General features: G+C 36.3%; 1 protein-coding gene across 3 annotated transcripts in view; it reads left to right on the forward strand.

The window, feature by feature from the left end:
- The window catches only part of CPT1A (carnitine palmitoyltransferase 1A), a 37,761-nt gene extending 17,105 nt beyond the window's left edge, over nt 1-20,656 (forward strand). For all 3 annotated transcript variants that reach the window (XM_083863198.1, XM_083863197.1, XM_083863199.1), the window contains exons 6-20: nt 515-616; nt 1,334-1,471; nt 2,315-2,392; nt 3,043-3,150; nt 3,983-4,070; nt 6,462-6,657; nt 7,254-7,442; nt 8,441-8,546; nt 10,329-10,445; nt 11,317-11,481; nt 12,202-12,336; nt 13,363-13,515; nt 13,909-14,013; nt 15,913-16,005; nt 17,505-20,656. In XM_083863198.1, the coding sequence (XP_083719324.1) occupies nt 515-616; nt 1,334-1,471; nt 2,315-2,392; nt 3,043-3,150; nt 3,983-4,070; nt 6,462-6,657; nt 7,254-7,442; nt 8,441-8,546; nt 10,329-10,445; nt 11,317-11,481; nt 12,202-12,336; nt 13,363-13,515; nt 13,909-14,013; nt 15,913-16,005; nt 17,505-17,591 (1,860 nt within the window). In that variant the 3' untranslated portion in view covers nt 17,592-20,656. The remainder of the gene's footprint in view (nt 1-514; nt 617-1,333; nt 1,472-2,314; nt 2,393-3,042; nt 3,151-3,982; nt 4,071-6,461; nt 6,658-7,253; nt 7,443-8,440; nt 8,547-10,328; nt 10,446-11,316; nt 11,482-12,201; nt 12,337-13,362; nt 13,516-13,908; nt 14,014-15,912; nt 16,006-17,504) is intronic.
- The last annotated feature ends 171 nt before the right edge of the window (nt 20,657-20,827 follow it).

Consider the following 20,827-nt stretch of genomic DNA (forward strand, 5'->3'; position numbering starts at 1 on the left):
ATTACTATTTCTAAAGATTACTGTAGTTATCTAGAAACCTTAGCTGAGTCACAGGCTTGATAATGATTGTGTTTTGAAGCACAATTTAGATATGTTTCTAGTATCTACTATGTAATATAGTAGAAGGTCAGCTGGTAGACGTGGCCTTTTTAGTCTTTCCAGAGGGGAATGGATGAAGAAAAGAAGTGCTAAGTAACTGCATTTATATTGAGATCAAGGTGTGCCCTATATAAACAGCAATATTGTCTGTGACAGGATGATGACTGGGAAGTCAGGAATGACCATGCCTCTCTTGCTCTTCCACTGCCATGTTGTTTAACCTTTAGGAAGTTAGTTTCTGTCAAGGCTTTTTTTTACTTGTGAAACCATGATAAATATGGTAGCTTCCTAAATCTAGTACAGTATAATTTACCAGTGAAAAGGACTGTGAGTTACATTACACATTTACTCTGTCATTTTTCTTTCATTGAACCTATTAATTTGGGGTGTGTATTTTGTTTTTGCTTTTCTTCAGGCCCTTGTAAAACTTTTCTCAGGGCGTAAACCCATGTTATACAGTTTCCAGACATCTTTGCCACGATTGCCAGTTCCAGCTGTTAAAGACACAGTTAATAGGGTATGTACATTCACCAATTTATTTTCTTCAGTAACACATAATCCATACCGAGATGCCTTTTGGGGTGTTCTTGCTGTGCTTCATGAAAAACTGCATAGTGGTATTAATATGGTGCAACAGGTCAAACCTCTACATGGAAATTTAAATAAGGCTGTGACAAACCAGTGAAACTGGTGACATTTTGAAGCCAGTGGGATTCACAGTGGATGACATGATGCCTATTGTTGTAAGGCTGTGCCACAAAGTGTAATTTCCAAGTGTGATTTCAAAATTAAGCACATCACTTCTATTATCCTTCCCAGCTGTACAGGGTTATTAAATGTGTGTGTTATATATAGCACAAAGCCTTGTAACAAAGTGTGTAAATATGGCAATATGTCACAGAAACTGAAGGTTTGATTTTTAGAGGAGAAAAAATTAAATCTATCTGCTACCAAAGAAGCAGCATGTCTTACCTTTTGGAGTGGAAAATCCTTTAGAAAAATGACCTTTGCCACTTGTGTTTTGCTGACAAATGTTTGAAAAAATATTTTATTTTTTGAAGTTTGCAGCAGACGTTTAGAAGTGTATATGCTCTTACTTTACAAACATGGTATTTGCAGCCTTATGGATTGAGACTGGATAGTCTTTGTTTACTCTTAAAGTGCTTTATGTAGGAATGGTGAGAAGCTATGTGTTAGTTCCTGTACTGATGCTGATTCTTTTCTTGTGTTCCAGTATCTGGAGTCAGTTCGACCACTTATGGATGATGAAAAGTTCAAAAGAATGGAAGGTCTTGCCAAAGATTTTGCATTTAATTTGGGACCAAGGCTTCAGTGGTATTTGAAGCTAAAATCCTGGTGGGCCACCAATTATGTAAGTAGATAAATGAGAGGCTCAGTTGTTCAAATTACATTCTTTGTTCCCTGGTGCTCTTTTTGGCTTAAATTCCATTATTTCTTAAATGTAAAAGAAGGAAATTGAAACTGCTTAATAGTTTTTAAAGTAAGTGTGACTTTGCATGTAAATAATTTGCGAGATTTGGTAAACAGTGTGGTGAGCAAAGGTGAATGAAACTTGAAAAGATGTATCCTTATTTTTCATTTTGTTATTCTGGAGAATTTTGTTGTTAGGATTGCTTTTGAGGTTCTTTAATTTGCTTGTTGAGCTTGATAACTCAATAATGGGCACTCAATAATAGAAGAGTGATTTAGAAAAAAAAATTAATATAGAGCAGCTAAAGCAAATATAAGAAAAATAAAGATCTGTATAAATTGAGTTGTTGGTCTATCTTTTCTTCTAAAAAAAAATGAATGCCCCTCAACATAATAGTGAGAACTGTAATGTTTAATTCCTTCTTGATATGTTATCTAACATACCTGTACCCAGGCAGCCTAATCTGTCCTGGCAAAGGCTGTAAACATTCAGGAGATCTGGTACATTTTAAATATCATGTGCTGATCATGACTTCTTTGAAACCTTATCAGAGACATATAGCTGGATTGAATCTAGTTCTCTCACCCTTTTTTTCCTGTTTTCCCTGAAGTCTGATAGAAATTAGCAGGGCAGGGGTTATTGCCTTCTTGAAGTAGGGAGGCAAACTAGCAGTTTCCTTCCCACTTCTGTATGGAGTGTTGTCCTGTGGAGCCATCAACATGGAAGACATAAACTGTGGAAATGATGAATTTTTAGTGCTTTTATTTTTCCTTCCTGCTGCAGGTTAGTGATTGGTGGGAAGAATATATCTACCTTAGAGGACGTGGACCGATTATGGTTAATAGTAACTATTTTGCAATGGTAGGTAAATCCTGTAAATACCTTATGTGCCAAGCACTGTAACGTTCCTGGCAGGCATCTTACTTCATGATGTCTTTCCTCTTAAAAATCCATTGCCACAGAGGATGTAACCTTTGTTTTTCTTTCTTCTTGTGTAATCTGCACTAAGTGTCTTCAGATACCTTCAATTTTGTCACATACTTGAAGTACTTCAAGTACACCTATCTTAACAACTCTAGCACAGCTGCCACTTTGGCAAACTTAAACAGTTTTGTCCATACTGTGAAAAGCAATCTTCCAAAAGCTCCAATTAAAACTTCATGGGTAACACAGCTGAAGGAGGCATGCACTCATACTAGCAAATGTACATGCAGGAAATAAAATCGTAAAAGACTGAAAATGAAAAGGAAAAAATTCAATATGATGGGCTTGGATCAACTTTTATGTAGCACTGTCTTTTCCACTCAAATGATTTATAATGTTTAAGGAGATTGTGACTGCTGAAGAAAAATTTCATCAGCTCACTGCACTGGTGCACTTTGTAGATTTTAAAGTCTTTTCTACATTGTCCAGAATAAACTTCTAAGAACATGGATGAGAGGTACTATCAGGTTTGTTTCTTTTTAATGTAGCCTGTAATCATTAACTTATGATTCTTATCTACTTTACAGGACTTCCTTTCTTTATGTCCCACAACCCTGCAGGCAGCTAGAGCTGGTAATGTTATCCATGCCATCCTGCTCTATCGGAAAAAACTGGACAGACAAGAAATCAAGCCAGTATGTATATCAGTTTAAATGGCTTTTGATCTTTTTCCAGCACAATCTGTGAGAAGCTGACCAGTTTTCTGAATGGGAGAGGAATGTCTTATTGTTATGAATTTTTGTAGGTCCAAATCATCTTGGCAATCACTTGAATTGCAAATAGTCAGAAACTACCAACTGTCAAAAGTACAGAATTGTATGGAGACAATACAGGATGGTTGGGATAAGGGTCTGGAGGCCACTTGACACTAAGAGTGGGCCAGTGGGAGCTTAAGATGATGATAAAATCCTGTGTTGTACTAATTTCTAAGTAGCAAAGATAGGCAAATCCCATTTGAGTTTCTGTAGTATCCAATGGCTGTGTATTGTAGTAAACAAATACTGTGGAAACAATTTAGTTTTTTTCAAGATCTTTGAAGGGATGTGATTAATTGTGTGTGGAACTACAAGTCTGAGAAATGTCAACTTTTGTTCCTACACAGCCATAAATAGCTTAAAAGAATGAATTAAGGGGTAATGCATGATGCATGTGTAAATTTTGCATCCAGGCCACCCATGGAGAACTCTTTCTATTTCAGATACTAGCTAGTTTCGGTCTTCCCTCCTGAAGGGTGAGCTTTTGGTAGAAGGCAAAAAAACAATGTTTCTGGAATATCCATGGAATATTCCTCATGTAGGTCAAGGAAAGACCATGAACAGGGAGGAAAAAACTCAACACTATGTTAATGTGTTATAAATCTTGCTATTCTGAAGCCTTTGTTTAACCAAATCTTGGGGTTCTTTCTTTACTTTTTAATTTTCTAATTGTATATGCAAAATTACATTTTAATGCACATTTGTTTCATAGATTCTTCTGATGGGATCTACTGTTCCACTCTGCTCAGCTCAGTGGGAAAGGATGTTCAATACTTCCCGTATCCCGGGAGAGGAATCAGGTAAGCCAAGGAGAATAAGCACCTTCATGGAATTCAGGGCTTGATGTCTTTTCTACTAAAGGTCTGGTTTTCCAGATAAAGATCTGACTGGCACAAGTGTACATCAGTACTGTGTTCCAAGAATCAGGATGTAATGGATTGTAGAGTGCCTAGATGTTTTTCATTTTAGGGAGATTTGAAGCTTTTTTAGTGGTTTTTCTCCTTTACTTAAATTAAAAAAACAACTTCAAGATAATATGGTCTGCCCTGTTTTTTAATTTATAAATAACCTCTACTTTTATTTTCCCAAGCTCAAGATGATTTTCGAGTTCTTAATATTAAGAACATTTTTTTTTGCCTAATTTTTTTTCCTAAGTTTTGTCACTGTAAATGAAGTCAGATTGCATCTAGAAGAACTTACCATTTGTAATCAGCAGGTGGAAGAAAATACTGCTATTAATTTCCTTACTCTCTGAGAACTTCACAGCAGATTTTAGTGGAGACATTTGCTGTTGTGTTTTCCTACAAAAGCTTAAGCTGTATCTAGGCTTCTCTGATCATGTCATATGCTGAAGAGCCTCTTAGAACTGATTTCAGATGTTTACCCAACAGTGCATCATTGTGGCAGCATCACAGTGAAACAAGCAGGAGTTACTGTTTAGTCGTCTCCATTGGGAATGCATGTACAGGCTTAGGACAGGATGGTTTGGTTTTTTTTTACTTTCTGTGAGGCCTGTAACTCACTCTAATGTTTCAAACTGCCTTCAAGCTTCTTACTCCCACTCAACTACAGAATTCAAAACAAAGAGCTTCTAAACAGACACAGGGCTCTGCCCACTCTTCCCTGCTGGAGGACTGGCATTTGTTGTGCTGGAAGCAGTGGGATAAGGGGGAGAAGTGGCATTGGGTAGCGGATAAAGCAGTAGGTGCCAGATAAGGCTCTGCTCACAGTTCTGCTGCTGGCCTTTGCTAGATTGTTGAGGAATTTTTTTCCAGCTATGCCTCAGATGGCTTTATGTGCAAAGTGAAGGAAAGGACTTCCCTGGTGTCATTACTCCATGTCATAAGCTTAAATAGACAAGCAGGTTTTTAAATCCCTACTGGACAGCTTTAGTCTGTGAGCTACTATTATTTAGAATACTGCAATACTTCAAGTACTGAGAGTGTAACCCTTGCCCCTTCCCTGTTGTCATTAAAATCAAAAGTATAAACAGTTTGCATTTAGCCTTGGATTTCTTTCAATCTTAAATGAGTTTTGCACAGAAGTGTAGAAGTGGCTCATTCTAACTAGCACCTGATTAAAATACATCCTGTATATCTTAGTGGCTCTCCTCAGTTTCTCCTGTTTAAAGTCTTTCAAATTAAACTACAGTCAATATAATAATTACCATATTTTCCTCCTAAGCTTTTTCCTATTATACTTTTTTCCATTTTTCTTTGTTTTTGTTTTTCTAAAGAAAAAACAATTGTGTCACTCTGTATATGTCTTTTCTAAAGGGAAAAACAATTATGTCATTCTGTATATGTCTAAGTGAGTTCCAAAAACATTTTTTATACATTATCATGAGCAGCTTGACTCATTGTCTCCCTGATTTCAATTACTTTACATATATATTGTAGTTCCTAAAGGAAAAAAAAATGTCTTCATATTAATTGGTGGTAAAATCTTGATGAACACTGTATCCTGTCACTTGAACAGTTAAGTTGTCATGATTTTTGACAATACATGCTGTGGAGTGAATGACTTCACCTGTGGTTTCATACAATGCCTTCATGACTAAATTTAGGCTTATCCCAGTTAAGCCATGTGGATAGTAAAATGAGGAAAAAAAATGTGGCCTAGTTTTCTGCTTCACATAATAATGCTTACACATTTTGGCCATATATGGAATACTCACACTGTGTCTGCCAGGACAAATGTAAACAAAAGCCGATGGTATAAATTTTGAGTTTCATTTCTTAAGACTCTCCATGAGTTGTCTAGCACTGGAGCCAGGACAAATGTAAACAAAAGCCGATGGTATAAATTTTGAGTTTCATTTCTTAAGACTCTCCATGAGTTGTCTAGCACTGGAATGCAAATGATTTAAAAATACCTTTCCTGATATTCATCTAGATGTTCTTTGCTGACTACTTCACCAGACTACACAACTAGTGCACATTTTTCAGATAGAGAAATACAGATTTAGTTGCTTGACAGTGGCCTCCAGTGTGGAAACTCTATGGTGCTGCACATCATATATGCAAATTGTCAGATCTGGGTATTTGGCTGTTTCATGCAGGAATCTTTATGATGAAATAACATGGGGTGCTGAAATAGCTTGTAGTGCATGCCATAGGCATATGTGTTATTTAATGCATTAGTGTTTTGAGACTTCAGCTTTGTGTTCACATAAGTGGTTACAATTCTAGATACCCTCCAGCATGTGAAAGACAGCAAACACATTGTTGTGTATCACAAGGGCCGTTACTTCAAAGTGTGGCTGTACCATGATGGCAGATTGTTGAGACCCCGAGAAATTGAACAGCAAATACAGAGAATTCTTGATGATAATTCAGAACCTCAGCCTGGTGAAGAGAAACTTGCAGCTCTTACTGCAGGAGATAGGTATGGTGATTATTACTTTTTAAAAAGGTTTAGTGATTAGAAATCATTGCATAACATAATCATTGAATATTGGCTTTAGAATTTTAAAATAGTCTACAGTCAGTTGTTTGTACCTTGGTCACTGATTTTGTATATTGATGATGTGTAACAGTGCTTCAGTCACTTGTAATTGTGTGGAGTTAAAAAAATTTTGCAGTGGCAGTCCTGTATGTGGATTATTATTTTTACTGTTGTTCTTCCTTATAATAGATACTTTCTTTTGTTTAGTTTTAAGTGTAGATAATCTATGCTGTAGGTATTGCATGTGCAGAAATGTTGAATTTCTGAGGAGGAAGTTTTGCACCTGTGCGATGATGAGTTGAATTTGTTCTGAGGATTCCACTGTAAAAATATCGTCAGAGCTTTTCACAGCTCTCATTGTTTAAATGCAAGGAAAGTAGTTGTGTCAAATTCCACAGAAGTAGGAAGAACATCTCATAGTGATTTTAAAGATAATCAAACATTGACAAATTTATGTAATCTGGCTATGAACCAATTTTTTTTTTTTTTTTTTTTTTTTTTTTTTTTTTTTTTTTTTTTTTTTTTTTTTTTTGCAGAGTACCATGGGCTAAGGCTCGACAGGCTTATTTTAGCTATGGAAAGAACAAACAGTCCTTAGATGCAGTTGAAAAAGCAGCATTTTTTGTGACCTTGGATGACGTTGAGCAGGGGTACAAGAAGGAAGACCCAGGGAGGTCACTGGATGCATATGCAAAATCCCTGATCCATGGCAGGTGTTATGACAGGTGCGGTACTGACACTGTGGAAAATGCCTGCCTTTCTTTAGGATTTGGCCAATGCATATGAATTCATGATGACTTTTAAGTTGATAAATTCCAGAGTCACAGGAGGGTTTGGGTTAGAAGGGATCTTCATCTAGATCCAACCCCCTTTGCAACGGAAAGGGACAACTTCCACTACATCAGACTGCTCAAAGCCCAGTCCAACCTGACTTTGAATGTTTGCAATGACAAGGCATCCACATCTTCTCTGGACAGTGTTTCAGTGTCTCACCAGCCCACTGTAAAAAAATATTTCTCCATTGTAATACATCTAAATTTACCCTCTTGCAGTTTGTCTGCTGCCCCATGTCCTGTCACTATGAACCATAACAAAAAGTCTTTCTCAGCTTTTCTTATAAGTCCTCTTTATATATTGAAAGACTGCAAGGTGTTCCCAGAGCCTTCTCAAGACTGAACAACAAGCCCAACTCTCACCCTTCCTTCACGGGAGAAGCATTCCAGCACTCTTGCCATTTTCATGACTCTCCTCTGACCCAATCTAGCAGTTCTATGTCCTTCTTGTGCTGGGAACCCCAAAGCTGTACACAGCTCTCTAGGTGAGATCTTACCAGAGTGGAGCAAAAAGGCAGAATCCCCTCCCTCACCCTTCTGGCCATGCTGCTTCTTAAGCAGCCCAGGGCATGATTGGCTTTCTGGGCTGCAAGTGCACCTTGCCAGCTCATGATGAATTTTTCATCCCCAACTCCTTCTCTGCAGAGCTGCTATAAGTCCATTCATCCATCAATCTGTTGTTACTGGGCATTGTTTTGACCCAGGTGCAGGGCCTTGTAATTAGCCTTGTTAAACTTCACAAATTTCTGTCTATTTATTTAAATGTTCTTAAATAAAAAAAGAATAAGTTCAGTGCATTTGGATGCGAATTTTAGAGAGAGAGGAAGTTACAATACAAAAATGCTTTTGAAATATACAAATCCATAAAGGAATTTTGATTTCTTTTGTAGGTGGTTTGATAAGACATTCACTCTTATAATATTCAAAAATGGCAAAATGGGTCTGAATGCAGAGCACTCCTGGGCAGATGCTCCTATTGTTGGACATCTGTGGGAGGTAAGTGTTTGGTGCAAAGAGCTGATGTAGAAGATAATGTGATATGGTCCCAAAGCAGCCCTGAAGGTCAGCAGCTACTTTCAATCCCTTGCATTCACGTTGCTGATGAGTGGCTAGGAGCCTATGTCTACAGCAACTGTAGAATTTGAAAAAGATCCCAGACCTTTGCTTAAGAAGCTGCTATTTTTTGAAGGACAGCATTTTAGTGAGCTTAGATCCCTTTGCAGAAAAGTGATACAGCTCCCCATCAAATTTTAACGTTTTAAATCCACAGATTATTGCCTCTTTGATACGGCATTGTATTTTTTGTATGCACATGCTCCTAAATCTCTTAAGCTTTCCTGTGCTATAAAACTCCCATGCTTACTTTCAAAATTTAAAAAGCTGTACACAGTTTAACTGGCTGTCTAAGCATTGTTTGCTAAGATGCATACTGTTGACATTATCTCTTGTGTTTATTTGCAATGATTACAATAAATTCCCTTTGCCATGTCTGTTCATCGTATGCTTAATTTAATTCTTGAAATTCTATTTGATTTTTTTCCTTTTTCGTTTTGAAGCTTAAACCTCCAACAGTTACATGACTCAATTAAAACTATTTTAAAAACATTAGTTAATTTTGATTTTGTATGTATTTATGCAAATGGTTACCGGGTCTAACTGCTCCCCCAAGTAATTTTCAAATTTTGTTATAGAAGTGTTTTATTATAGAAGTGTTTCCATGTGTATGAGAACAAAAAAAAAAAAAAAAAAAAAAAAAAAATTGCATTTTTTTCATTGCATTCTCCATGCAGGAAAGAAAGAAGGCCAAACTGACAGTGATATGACAATGCACTGTAGACTATCTCAATGAAAGAGGGATACTTTTTTTGCTTTTAATGAGTGATATATGCTTAAGTCATATATCTGTACTTAATATTAGTTGGTATATTTTCTGCTAAGAATTAAGATGACTGAAACAAGACTTAATTTTCTAGGAAGTTATCTGCTGTTAGCTCTTTATAGACTGTCTATTTTTAGAATAGAATGGACTATGCTTTATTTCATAGTTGTCGTGTTCTGACCACTAACTGAATTGAGAAAATGAAGAGAAAATGAAAATAAGAGATTAGAAATAAATCATTAAGCTTTTTCTTTCCATATTGAGCAGATTCAAATATTTTGGTAATTATTTGTGTTTGTTGTTTCTGGACTTTTTTTTTTAATGTTGAATGTGCTTGATATCTTGTAAGACAGGGCCTTTTATGTCTGTTCAGGTTGTGTTGTTCATCTTGGAACATTCTTCTTTCCCACCCAAGAGCTCTAGCACCCATGTAAAGTAAACTGCAATTTTGAAAGGAATACAAATCTTTAAAATAATTGAGTTCTTGCAGGAATTTGAACTTACTCTGAAATAAATTATTCCTTGATTAATAAGTTTTGACAGACAACAAACTTGAAGAAATTCTCTAGAATCTAAATTGAATGAAGACTGTGAAAACTAAGACTGAGTTTATAGTTTTTTAATTCTACTTAGTTTGAGGTGGGTTTTGAATTGAAAAGTTATTGATTAAATCAGTAGCATCTAACAAAATGCACCATTGTAATTGACTAAGTGTTTGGTGCACATCTGGTGTTCTTGTAAAACTGGGGGCTTTACTTGTTTTTCTGTATTTGGAAATGGATTGTATCTTTTATTTCACTCTGTAGTGAAAATATGTTATATTGCTCTCACAAAGAAATCCTAATTAGATGGCAGTAAGTAATGTGTTGCAGTTCTGAAGAGGCATCAATTCTTTGCAGAATGTGATGACAACTGAGTATCTAGAACTGGGCTATTCAGTAGATGGGCATTGCAGAGGAGATACCAATCCGAATATTCCCCTTCCTACCAAACTGCAGTGGGAAATTCCAGAAGAAGTAAGTACATAATATTTAGTGGTAAAAGGAAGAAACTTCTCTTTTCCCCAACAGTCAAATCGTTAATATAATTATTGATAGCCCTATAAATCAGCTTTAAATTCCTTTGAGTCCTGTAGGTTATATACTTCATGTGTAGCCATTTCTCAGTTTACTTCTGGGGGTTTTAATATTAATCTTTAAAAATTCTGACTGGGAAATGCCAACATGTTACTAGAAGCTTTCTTGCTTGGTAGTATGTCAAAAATAAGTGGCCACCTCTTTTAAATAGTGACTGTATTAAAATAAACTTTTACTTGCTGGGATTTCATTACTGTTGTCACAACAAATACGCTTGTCTAATAGTTCCTTTAGAATAGCTGTCTTTTTTTTGTGTGTGTGTTCATAGTTCTGTATACATGGCTAATAAGATTTGATTTTTAAAGGGGTTTTTTTGCCTGAGTTTCTAGAAAAACTGACACCACCTATTTAGATTTTAATTTTAAATAAAAAGCTAATGGTTGGTGATGTATTTAATTAAGCATGTATGGGAGCTTGGAAACCACACTACTATTGCCATTCTGTAACTGTTGGCCCTTCTTTTGTATTCTCCTAAACAGTTTTAATGCTGTTGGGTTTTTTAAGAGTTATTTTAGGATTTATAATGGCTTAAAACATTTTTATTAGCTTTTGAATTTTAACTTTCTAACAAAGATAACTTCTCTTCTTTCTCTAAAGGGAAATTATTTAGGTAATGATGTTACTGGCATGCATAAAGGCAAGCATTTCCTGTTTATCAGTTTAAAATACTTGCATTTTGTCAGTAGTTCTCTCAAATGCCATGAATGCATGTTTGTATACATACAGGTGTTTGTTTCTTTGTTTGTTTAAGTGCCAAGAAGTGATTGAGAAGTCTCTGAGTACTGCTGTAGCTCTAGCAGATGATGTGGACTTCTGCTCATTTTATTTTGATACTTTTGGGAAAGGACTAATAAAGAAAGTGAAAACCAGCCCTGATGCCTTTGTGCAGCTTGCCCTGCAGCTTGCTCACTATCGGGTAAGAACAGACTCTTTCTGGGTTACAGAGCCTCATTAAGTTGGGTGTAATGGGTTTGTGACTAAAACATGTGACTGTGTGATCTTGCACTGGTTTGTACAAGGTTGTTAAAGACATTCAATGCAAATTGATACAAACCCTAAGCAGATTTTCAGCTGGAAATCAATTCTGCAATGGTTCACATACTGATACCTTTCTAAATTTTTCTCTTCTGCTTGGTCTATCCCTAGGCATTTTGGACAATAAGAAGATATTAAACTTCTAGTGGCTTTCTTTATAATCTAAACAATGTTAAATTTACCTCTTAGATTTGAGTCACACAGGATGCAGTAGTCATGGACACTACCTAAGAGGATTAACAGAAATGTTTACCTGTGTTTTCTTCTGTTAGTTCACCTTTCCTGTAATTCGCTCTCAGAAAAGACCAGTGTAGCAACATTCACCTTCTTTTATAAACTGAAGAAAGTTGAATATGAAATGCAGAGAATAGTCTTTGCTAGTCTGGTAGTTCTGTTACTGTTTATTAAAACCTGCTGCTAATCTTATTTTTGCCTTTATTATCTTCAGGCAAGTGGGCTAGTGGTGGGCTACTGAAAACTTAAATATTGATTTTAATTTGTGGAGTGATTCATAGCCTGTGTGCTTCGCTTGAACTGTTGATTAAGAAAGAGGAGCCAACTCTCTCTAACCCTTTAAGTTCTTATTTTTCTCTTTTTCAAGGATATGGGAAAGTTTTCTTTAACGTATGAAGCGTCCATGACTCGCCTGTTCCGAGAAGGGAGGACCGAAACGGTTCGCTCGTGCACTGTGGAGTCCTGTCGCTTCGTTCAAGCCATGGAGGACCCAACTGAAAAAGTAAGTTTGGTGCCTTACAATTGAGGGAACAGGTTTGGATTGGGGATTAGGAATAAATTCTTTGTTGTGAGGGTGGTGAGGCACTGGGACAGGTTGCCCAGGGAAGCTGTGAATGCCCCATCCCTGGCAGTGTTAAGGCCAGGCTGGATGGAGCTCTGAGCATCCTGCTCTAGTAGAAGGTGTCCCTGCCATGGCAGGGAGGTTGGAATGAGATGATTTTCAAAGTCCCTTCCAACCCAGCCAACCTATGATTCTGTGATAATTCATAAGGCACGTGAGATTCCACTAGACAAGCATGTAAGTCACCATTTTTTAAGCATTTAGAGTGGTGCTTTTTTTTTTTTAGGAAGGAAGAGCTACATGAGTCAATAAAGCAGAAATTCTAGGCCATACCAAAGAAGAATTAACCAAATATACCCTTATTTACCTGTTTCTGAACTCCAGAAAACTGTGATTATTTGTGACATTTTTGTTGCTTGTAAAACTCATACATAGATTTGTCTAATCTCTTAGCAATTAAGCTTTCCTTTCTGACAGGGAAGCAAGAATAATTCACAGGAAGGAAGTAGTTGCTCTTATATTGAGTTGATTTCGATGAGCAGCATTTATGGGCCTCTGTACCTTCAGTGTTGGCAGTATGGCTTCTAAAATAGCTCTGGCACTTTGAGCTTTTCTTAAATTGCATTGAGATTTGCTCTCTGTAACTCTTTAAGACCAGTATCTATAGAAACTATAAATAACGTAGTAAACTTGAGTTGTAATCATGTTTGATTGTTACATAACATTCAAAATACAAATTAGTTTTCATTATGCAAGTTTGCAGTAGGCGATAGCTGACACTTGCTAATACCTGAAATTAAACACAGGAGGCTGAAAAGCCAGAGGATACTATTAGAGATCAGTTGTCTTCTACCTGACCTTTAAGTGCTCAAGGCTTGAGAGTTATTGCTGTAACTTAGTTTCTGCACCTCCATCCTTAATGCAGTTCCCTTAACTGAGTTTCCTTAATCTTTTTATATTTGTTAGAGAGAAAATACTCTGAAGTACTTCGGGCAGGCAGCTGCCAAACATCAGCACTTGTATCGCCTTGCCATGACGGGGGCTGGCATTGACCGCCACCTCTTCTGCCTCTACGTCGTGTCCAAGTACCTCGCTGTAGATTCTCCTTTCCTCAAGGAAGTAGGTGACTTTTATTGATAGCTCTTCATTACTGTCAGTAGTCCTTTGGTTAGTTAGTGTTTTGTGGTATCTGCTCCAGATACCCATACAAGTCTGGTTTTCCAGAGAAAAAAAGGTAAAATTTATTTTATTCTCTTTGACGAATGGACATCACTTCATCATATGTTAATGGTTTCCATATCAGAACAAGTTTAACTGTTTCATTTAAGCTTCTTATTTTTTCATTCAATTGAAATAGGAGTTATCCTTAATATTGCTTTATAAAGTGTTTTCTAACAGTTTATGAAGCAATATTACACTTGTTAAATACATGTTACCTTGACTAGTTTTTGAGAAGGTTGCATGTTATTAAACAGTGTCAATTTGTTTGCATCTCTTTCATTTCTAATAAAGGTTTTGTCAGAACCTTGGAGACTGTCAACGAGTCAGACACCACAGCAACACATTGATCTGAAGAAGAACCCAGAGATGGTGTCCTCTGGTGGAGGGTTTGGCCCGGTATGTTTCCTAAACACAAGTACCCACTAAAACAGAGTTTTGTTTTCAAGACTCCAGTTGAAACATTTCAGATCTGTAATCCCTCATTGTTGCATATCAAAGATGCAGCTCATGCTTTTAAATGCATGTATTTCATACTTTCCCATGATTTGGCTGTGCTCAGAAAAATCTGTGTCACCTTTTTCTGGTATCCCACTATGAGAGTGGAGTATTCGTAAGTAAATACACAGTTATGAAATGTGGTACAGGGCTCCATGGCAAAGAGATCTGATGGAGTTGGGGTCCTTTCTTACCACATTGTCTGTGCCCAGATCTTCTGTACATCAGGCTGTTATTGCAGTGACAAATGCCTTATTTCTTAAACTAGATTTTAAGGTTGGAATTTATAAAAGTTCTTATACTTGACTTGTTCTTTATATTTCCTGCTTGATTAATAAATGTGTTCATACATTACTCCAGATTAAGCTGCTCACATTGTTCTACTTGCCCTCCTAAGTGTGACTAATGGCCAAGTCAAGAGTACAGCCATGTTCTGTGGCTTCTGTAGACTTTCAAGAAACCAGTGTACTGTTAGAGATTTGACAAGCTGCTTACTTGCTGTGATATTGTATTGGTATTTGAGCTTGGCCATTGATGAGAATACTGGTGTCAATAAGACCTCTTAAGCAGCCTTTTGGAGCTATTATTCTAGATTCATCTGTTTTCAAAAAGCCTTTCTATTGAAGGAACAATGAGAGATGTCACAGGACTGCTCTTTGCCCCACAGAAATTAGGGTGACAAGTCCAGTGTATTTTGGCTAGTTTGTCAAGCTGGAATATGGGAGTGAAAGGTGGGATGTGTAAATTGTGGTTGTTTATTTACTCATGTTTCTGATACAGCTTTCAGTAGTTTTTGAAGTTGGGATGAATTTGACTTTGCAGTATTAAGGAGGCCTCGCTATGGCCATACTGCTCATTCTTGGGAAACTGGTTTCCTTAAGCAGATTATGTAGTCAGTATTCCAAATGCCCAAAAGGCAATAGAAAAGGGGTTTGGCTGCAGGAATTTCTAACACTGTTTTCCCTTTGTTTTTGTTTACAAAAACTATGCTTGGGTTTGCTGAAGTAGCCCAGAGATTCAGTACATCAGCTTTCCATGCATATGTTTTTTGATGGTTTTGAAGGTTTTTTTAAAGTATTCAGTAGAGTTTATCTTTGTATCACTAACAGTGAGAAGACTGTCAGACTGCTTAGCAGCAGTGGCAGCAAAGAGGTAAAAGGTTGTGATCTTTTGAGTTAGGAAAGACATGAAGAGGGGTGACATCAGGATAATCTGTGTTTACCAGGAACAGTTTGAATATGACATCAGACTGAAACTTGGGACAGTTAATGCTACTAATGTTGAAATTGGACCAGATCTCTGCTCGTGATCCAGGTGTTCATGTTTGCTGTAGAGTCAAAAGAAAACTTGCATTTGGCAAGTTTCATCATACAAGGCTTTTACACTGTGTTTGTTTACATCTGCAGAATGATCCCAGGAGACTGATAGTTTAGGTATACAGCTGAGCTATTTTATTCCTTGTTGCTTAAGCACTGAAGCTGTATAGCTGCTTAGGACAAGGCCTTGATATGAGAAGCTCTTTGAATAAGTATTTTATTTCAAATTCTTAAAGCTGTGAAATATTACAGACAAATATTCAGAAAGTGGTTATTCCATGCACTTCAGATGAGACTAGAACTATTCCTTAAGTGGAGCCAGTCTTCAGAAGTTATGCATTAAATGCAGAAGTTGAAGTTTTACTTGAGGAAATTGTAACTGATTTTAAAAACTGTAACAATTTCTTAATTGTGTGTAAGTTGATTGGGAATGAAGGAGAAAGAAAAAGTTTAAAATTTCTTTTTCTCTTCTTTCTTCCCCTAGGTGGCAGATGATGGTTATGGGGTTTCTTACATCATCTTGGGTGAAAATTCCATCCACTTCCATGTCTCCAGCAAAATATCTTGTTCTGAGACGGTAAGAGTCACTCCTTTCCTGTGGTTTAATAAATCTGTTCTGCTGTGTGCTCATAGAACTGTTCTACTCATTGTCTAAAATGTATAGTAGAACTTGCAACATACTGTTATGTCTTTTTTCTTTCTCAGTATATGCTGTTTTGCTGGAGTTTTTTGCCTGTAGTTGTATAAATGTAATAGTTTCACGAACTAAGGATACCATATTCTATTTCACTTAAACTTTCAAGCATAAAGAAAACACGTGGCCCAGGACCATCTTTACACATGTGTAGTACCCTGCAACTCATGTGAAATGATCACATGTGTTCCCTAAACAGAAAAACAGGCACATCTTGGGTTTTCTTATTACAATTTTGATTGCTTTGTCTCGGGCTGCAGCTCTAAAGACAGACTAAAATGTATGTTCTCTATTTAAGTCTTCCTGTTTTGAATAATACTGAGTGAGGATGACCCATAAATTATAATCTGTGCTTAAGAAACATAACTAATCAAAAATTTATTAAAATAGCTCTCATTATTAGAGTATAGTAGATGTCATATGTTGAATATTGTGCTGTTGTGGAGGCCTGTTTTGACTTCAATTCATCCTTCCCCTTTATATTTTTATGGCCTTACTGGATATGCTGAGTTCATTCAGGGTCACATAGCTGACCTAGTTTTCCTCTTTTGACCTTAACTTGTTCAGGAGATCAAGGTTCTTCTGGTTAATCATTAAAGATTAGGAAATACAACTTTTTTTTTTTTTTCATAGTTAAAATTGTTCTTCGGATGCCTGTTAGCTTGTACTTTAGATTTCACTCTGTTCTTTTTATGTATTAGTCAAGTCAAAGGTCCATACAGAAAAGCATTTTTTGTGTGTGCCCTTGATATTAGTAGGGTATTGTAATAGATCTTGTAATGTAGCTAATAATTGACATCCGTAATCTTAATTTCTTTCTTGTACCATTCATCTAGCACTTAGAAAAAACAGAACAACTTCCTGTTTTGTTTACACTTAGAAAGTTGTTATTTTCATTTTCAATACTTTTTTCAATGGCAAATGATGCAGCATTTCTGATAGGAACTCAAATAAAAATATTTTTTCTGCTCTTTCAGTACTTCTTGGTTATTTGCCATACACTCACTGAACATTCCTTTGTTTTCTGAAAATGAGCTTTTGCAAAATCTTGTAGGAAAAGCAATATCAGAACCCAGAAATTTTAAAGTAGCAGAAAGGTATGCATGTATTTGGTTTCAAAAGGATATGATCTCATTTCTGACTGTAGGAAAGTAGATGCATAATGAAGAACTCATTGGTCAGTAATAGCATAAATCTGGGTTAATCTGTATAGCATTAAAATTTCTGTTATTAAAATCCCCATTGTATGGTAAACTACATGCCTGAATTCCATAAGCTCCAAAACTGCAAAATATTAGAAAGTTTCTTCTTTTGCCTGAAAAATGACTGTTGATGGGCAATAAAAGTATTTGGTTTTGGTTTTTGTTTGTTTGTTTTTAAAGGATTCTCATCGCTTTGGAAAGAACATCCAGAAGGCACTGGTTGACATCATGGCTTTATTTAACCTTGGTAAAAACTGTACAAAGTGATCTGCTTTCTTAGTGCCAAGCATTCTCCTCTTGGTGGAATGAGAACTCTTCTGCACAGTGAACAAGAGCAAGGCTTGTCCAAGAGTAGCTGGAGAAGAAACTGAGTCAACACCTCCTTGATCACCTATTAAAGCCTTAGCAGTATATTAAATGTCTTTTTTTTGTTGTTGTTGTGATTTGTTTTGGGTTTTTTGGGTTTTTTGTCAGTAGTATGGAAGAGCTTATTTTGACAAAGGATGACTTTTTAAATGTTCTGTGTTTCTAGGGAGGAAGCACAGTATCATTGCATGAAGTCATGTATATTCTAACTTCTGCAGCTTTCTCTTAATTTGCATACGCTTTCTCTTTTTCTAACTTTAAATTCGTTTACTTGTTTCCAGAATCAAAGGGATAAAACACACTGACTTCAATACTAGAAAAAGTTAGATTTGCTATGTATTAATAGCAGAATCTTTTTCAATTTATCTGCTGCTTTATGTAAATGAGTGACAAAACTTGTGGCCATTTCCTTTCTTTGGTTTCTTTTTAGAGGTAAATTCTGTAAAACATACCAAAAAATCCCTTCTGTAACCCACCTTAAGACACTAAGTTGTAGAAATTTTATGGGTTTTGAAAAGAAAGAAAAAAAAAGAAATCCAACCATTGGGTAGTACAATGTGTCCCCTCATTAGCAGGTATCACATTTTTCTTACTGCTCACAAGCCTGTTCATGACATTGATTTTATTTCTGTATAAATAAATGGACCTGTGTGCTTGTTCATGCAAGTGCCTTAGAAAAACAAAGATCCCTAGCCCAGGAGAAAGGCATATGCTGGGAGCTGTTCCAGTGGTGAAAGAGGCAAAACTGTAGTAATGCAGATCTAGTTTTCAAATTACAAATTAGTATGAAGTGGCATAAGCAGGCGTGAGTATGTTCCCAAATGGTGCAGTCAGATTTAAAGTTCTAATGAAACGCTCCTGTCCTAAATAACAAAGGTTGGTCCTTAGGAAGGGCAAGACTAATTTCTTTTGGAATTAACAGATATTCACGTGTTTGCTTTGGTGAATGGAATTGGTGGTCACTTGGGTTTCTGGGTCCTGGGAAATGTGCATTGAGTGGGATGTGACGTGTTGGAAAGTCTGCAAAGCAAGGCTGCCTGTGTAGGCTGATGGATTGCAGTTTGCTGCTTTCAGCCTGGAAGGACCACTACTGACTGCATTGCCAACCATCTGCATGAGAAGGGCAAACTGCTAGAGCCATGGGAAATAGCTCCAGAGTGGGAGAATCATGGCCTGCTCAAACCCCTTCCTGCGAGATGCTCCTGGTCAAGCAGTTTCTAAAGGGTACCTGAAGGGAGGGGAAAGCTTTTGCACTCAAAAAAGAAGCATGATGTTTCCAAGGGCAGAAATAAAATGGCTGCTACCAAATGGAATAGCTTTTTCATGATGCTTCTGTTCCCCAGGCTTTATAGGTGTGGTACCTTTTTTACATCCTGTAGTGCAGTAAAGTGTACTTGTTAACACAACCATTTTTTTATTATTATTATTATTTTATATAAGGTACATGATGGTTACTAATACAGTGAATGATGCTCCTGAGCTCTGCTGAGTTTAAAAGACTCTTAGGGTGGATATAAAACTTCTCATTAGACTTTGAATGTCTTCTGGCCAGTATTTCTAACTTTCTATGCCTCTTCATGTTTATTTTTAAATAAACATGATCTGATCTAGCTATTAAAACACCCATGTATGTATGTTCAAGGTTGGAACCCTCAAAAATCCGAGATGCATCCTTAAGTGACTGCATGCTTACATAAATATGGGAATCCTCACAGGAACTGATCAAAGACACTCATTATTTGATTAGGGTACAGTGTGTGGGAAAGGACACTTTGAAATAAGCCTTACTGCACATGGCAGGCCTGGCACTTATCAAGCTACTGCAACAATTTTATAGTGATCTATTTTTGGAGCTGCAGAAGTAATGCACTGGGGTTTTTGGGGGTTGTTTTTGGTGTTGGCTTTTTTTTTTTTTAATTGACCACTGAGCAGTCTGTGTTTAAATTAACACAAGGGCATATTAGCTTGTAGGATTTTCTTTAAAAAAAGAAAAATGGTTTAGATTTGACTCTCAGGTCTTAAGTGTTTCTAGTCTAATTGTAGTTAGTGCAATTTTGGATTCTTGGAGAATAAGTATGATTGGCACAGAAAGCTGTTTTTTATTGTAAATGTTAAAAATGTTTTGTGGTGTTAAATGTATCTTTTTAAATTTTGGGATAGATATAGTTCCTAAACAGATAATATTTTATTTCTTTTTCTTTAAAATGTCAGCAGCATGTAAATAAAATATGTTTTTTGGATGTAAATCTTAGAAATCCACAGTGAATGTAGGTTATTAATAAATAATTTAAATCTTGATGTTCAATATTGTGTACATACAGTAAAACTGCTTGGGGTTTTTTTGCTCAAAGCCATAGGAATGTAACTGAAATTACCTAGATTTGAATGAACCTTCTAGTATAGTGTATTTTATTGTAAAGTTAAATGTTCATATTCCAGTAAAAGTACTAATTTGATACTAAAACCTTGAATCACTGATTCTCGGTTAGCAATTTAGGAGATCAAACTTAGGGTTGAAGAGGTGGCTAAAAGTCAGATTGGATGGTATCAATTTTTTTCTGTTTATTAAATAGCAGTGTGGAATTGGTGGAATATACCTCGAATGAGCATTTTTCAAATTTATTATTTCAGCTATTTCATGGCAGATGTTAGGAAAGCATGAAGTCCATTTACAGGGTGCCATTGTTCAGGAATAATACTGTTCCCAGCTGAATATTCTTTTAAGGCTTGAGGCTCTTGAGGGTCTAGGGAAATGTGTGCCTGACCTTGAAAATCATGGTTCTAATTCAGCCTTGGTACCAATTGTTTTCTCATGTAAATTGTATTAATTTAAGGTAGCAGGGTTCTTTTATTTTGTTTAGTTACTTTACATCTGTTGTTGGTTATTTACATCCAGTACTTTGTCTTTATTTTCTACTTTCTTCTGTGACTTAAAAAAATGAAATAAAATTTCACGATTACCACTACTTAGAACAATGTTTAATATCTTTTTTATCTTCTTCCCAGCTCCCTTGCTGTAGTTTCTTGAAATTCAGAATTTGTGATGCCATTGCTGTTCAATCCAGTTAGGAATAGTAGCAGTGAAGTATTCAGTTTATTTTAGCAGTGATTTAAACATGTCTTCTAGTTAATAGGGA

Source organism: Zosterops lateralis (genome assembly GCF_965231275.1).
Source record: "Zosterops lateralis genome assembly, chromosome: 6".
NCBI lineage: Eukaryota > Metazoa > Chordata > Aves > Passeriformes > Zosteropidae > Zosterops > Zosterops lateralis.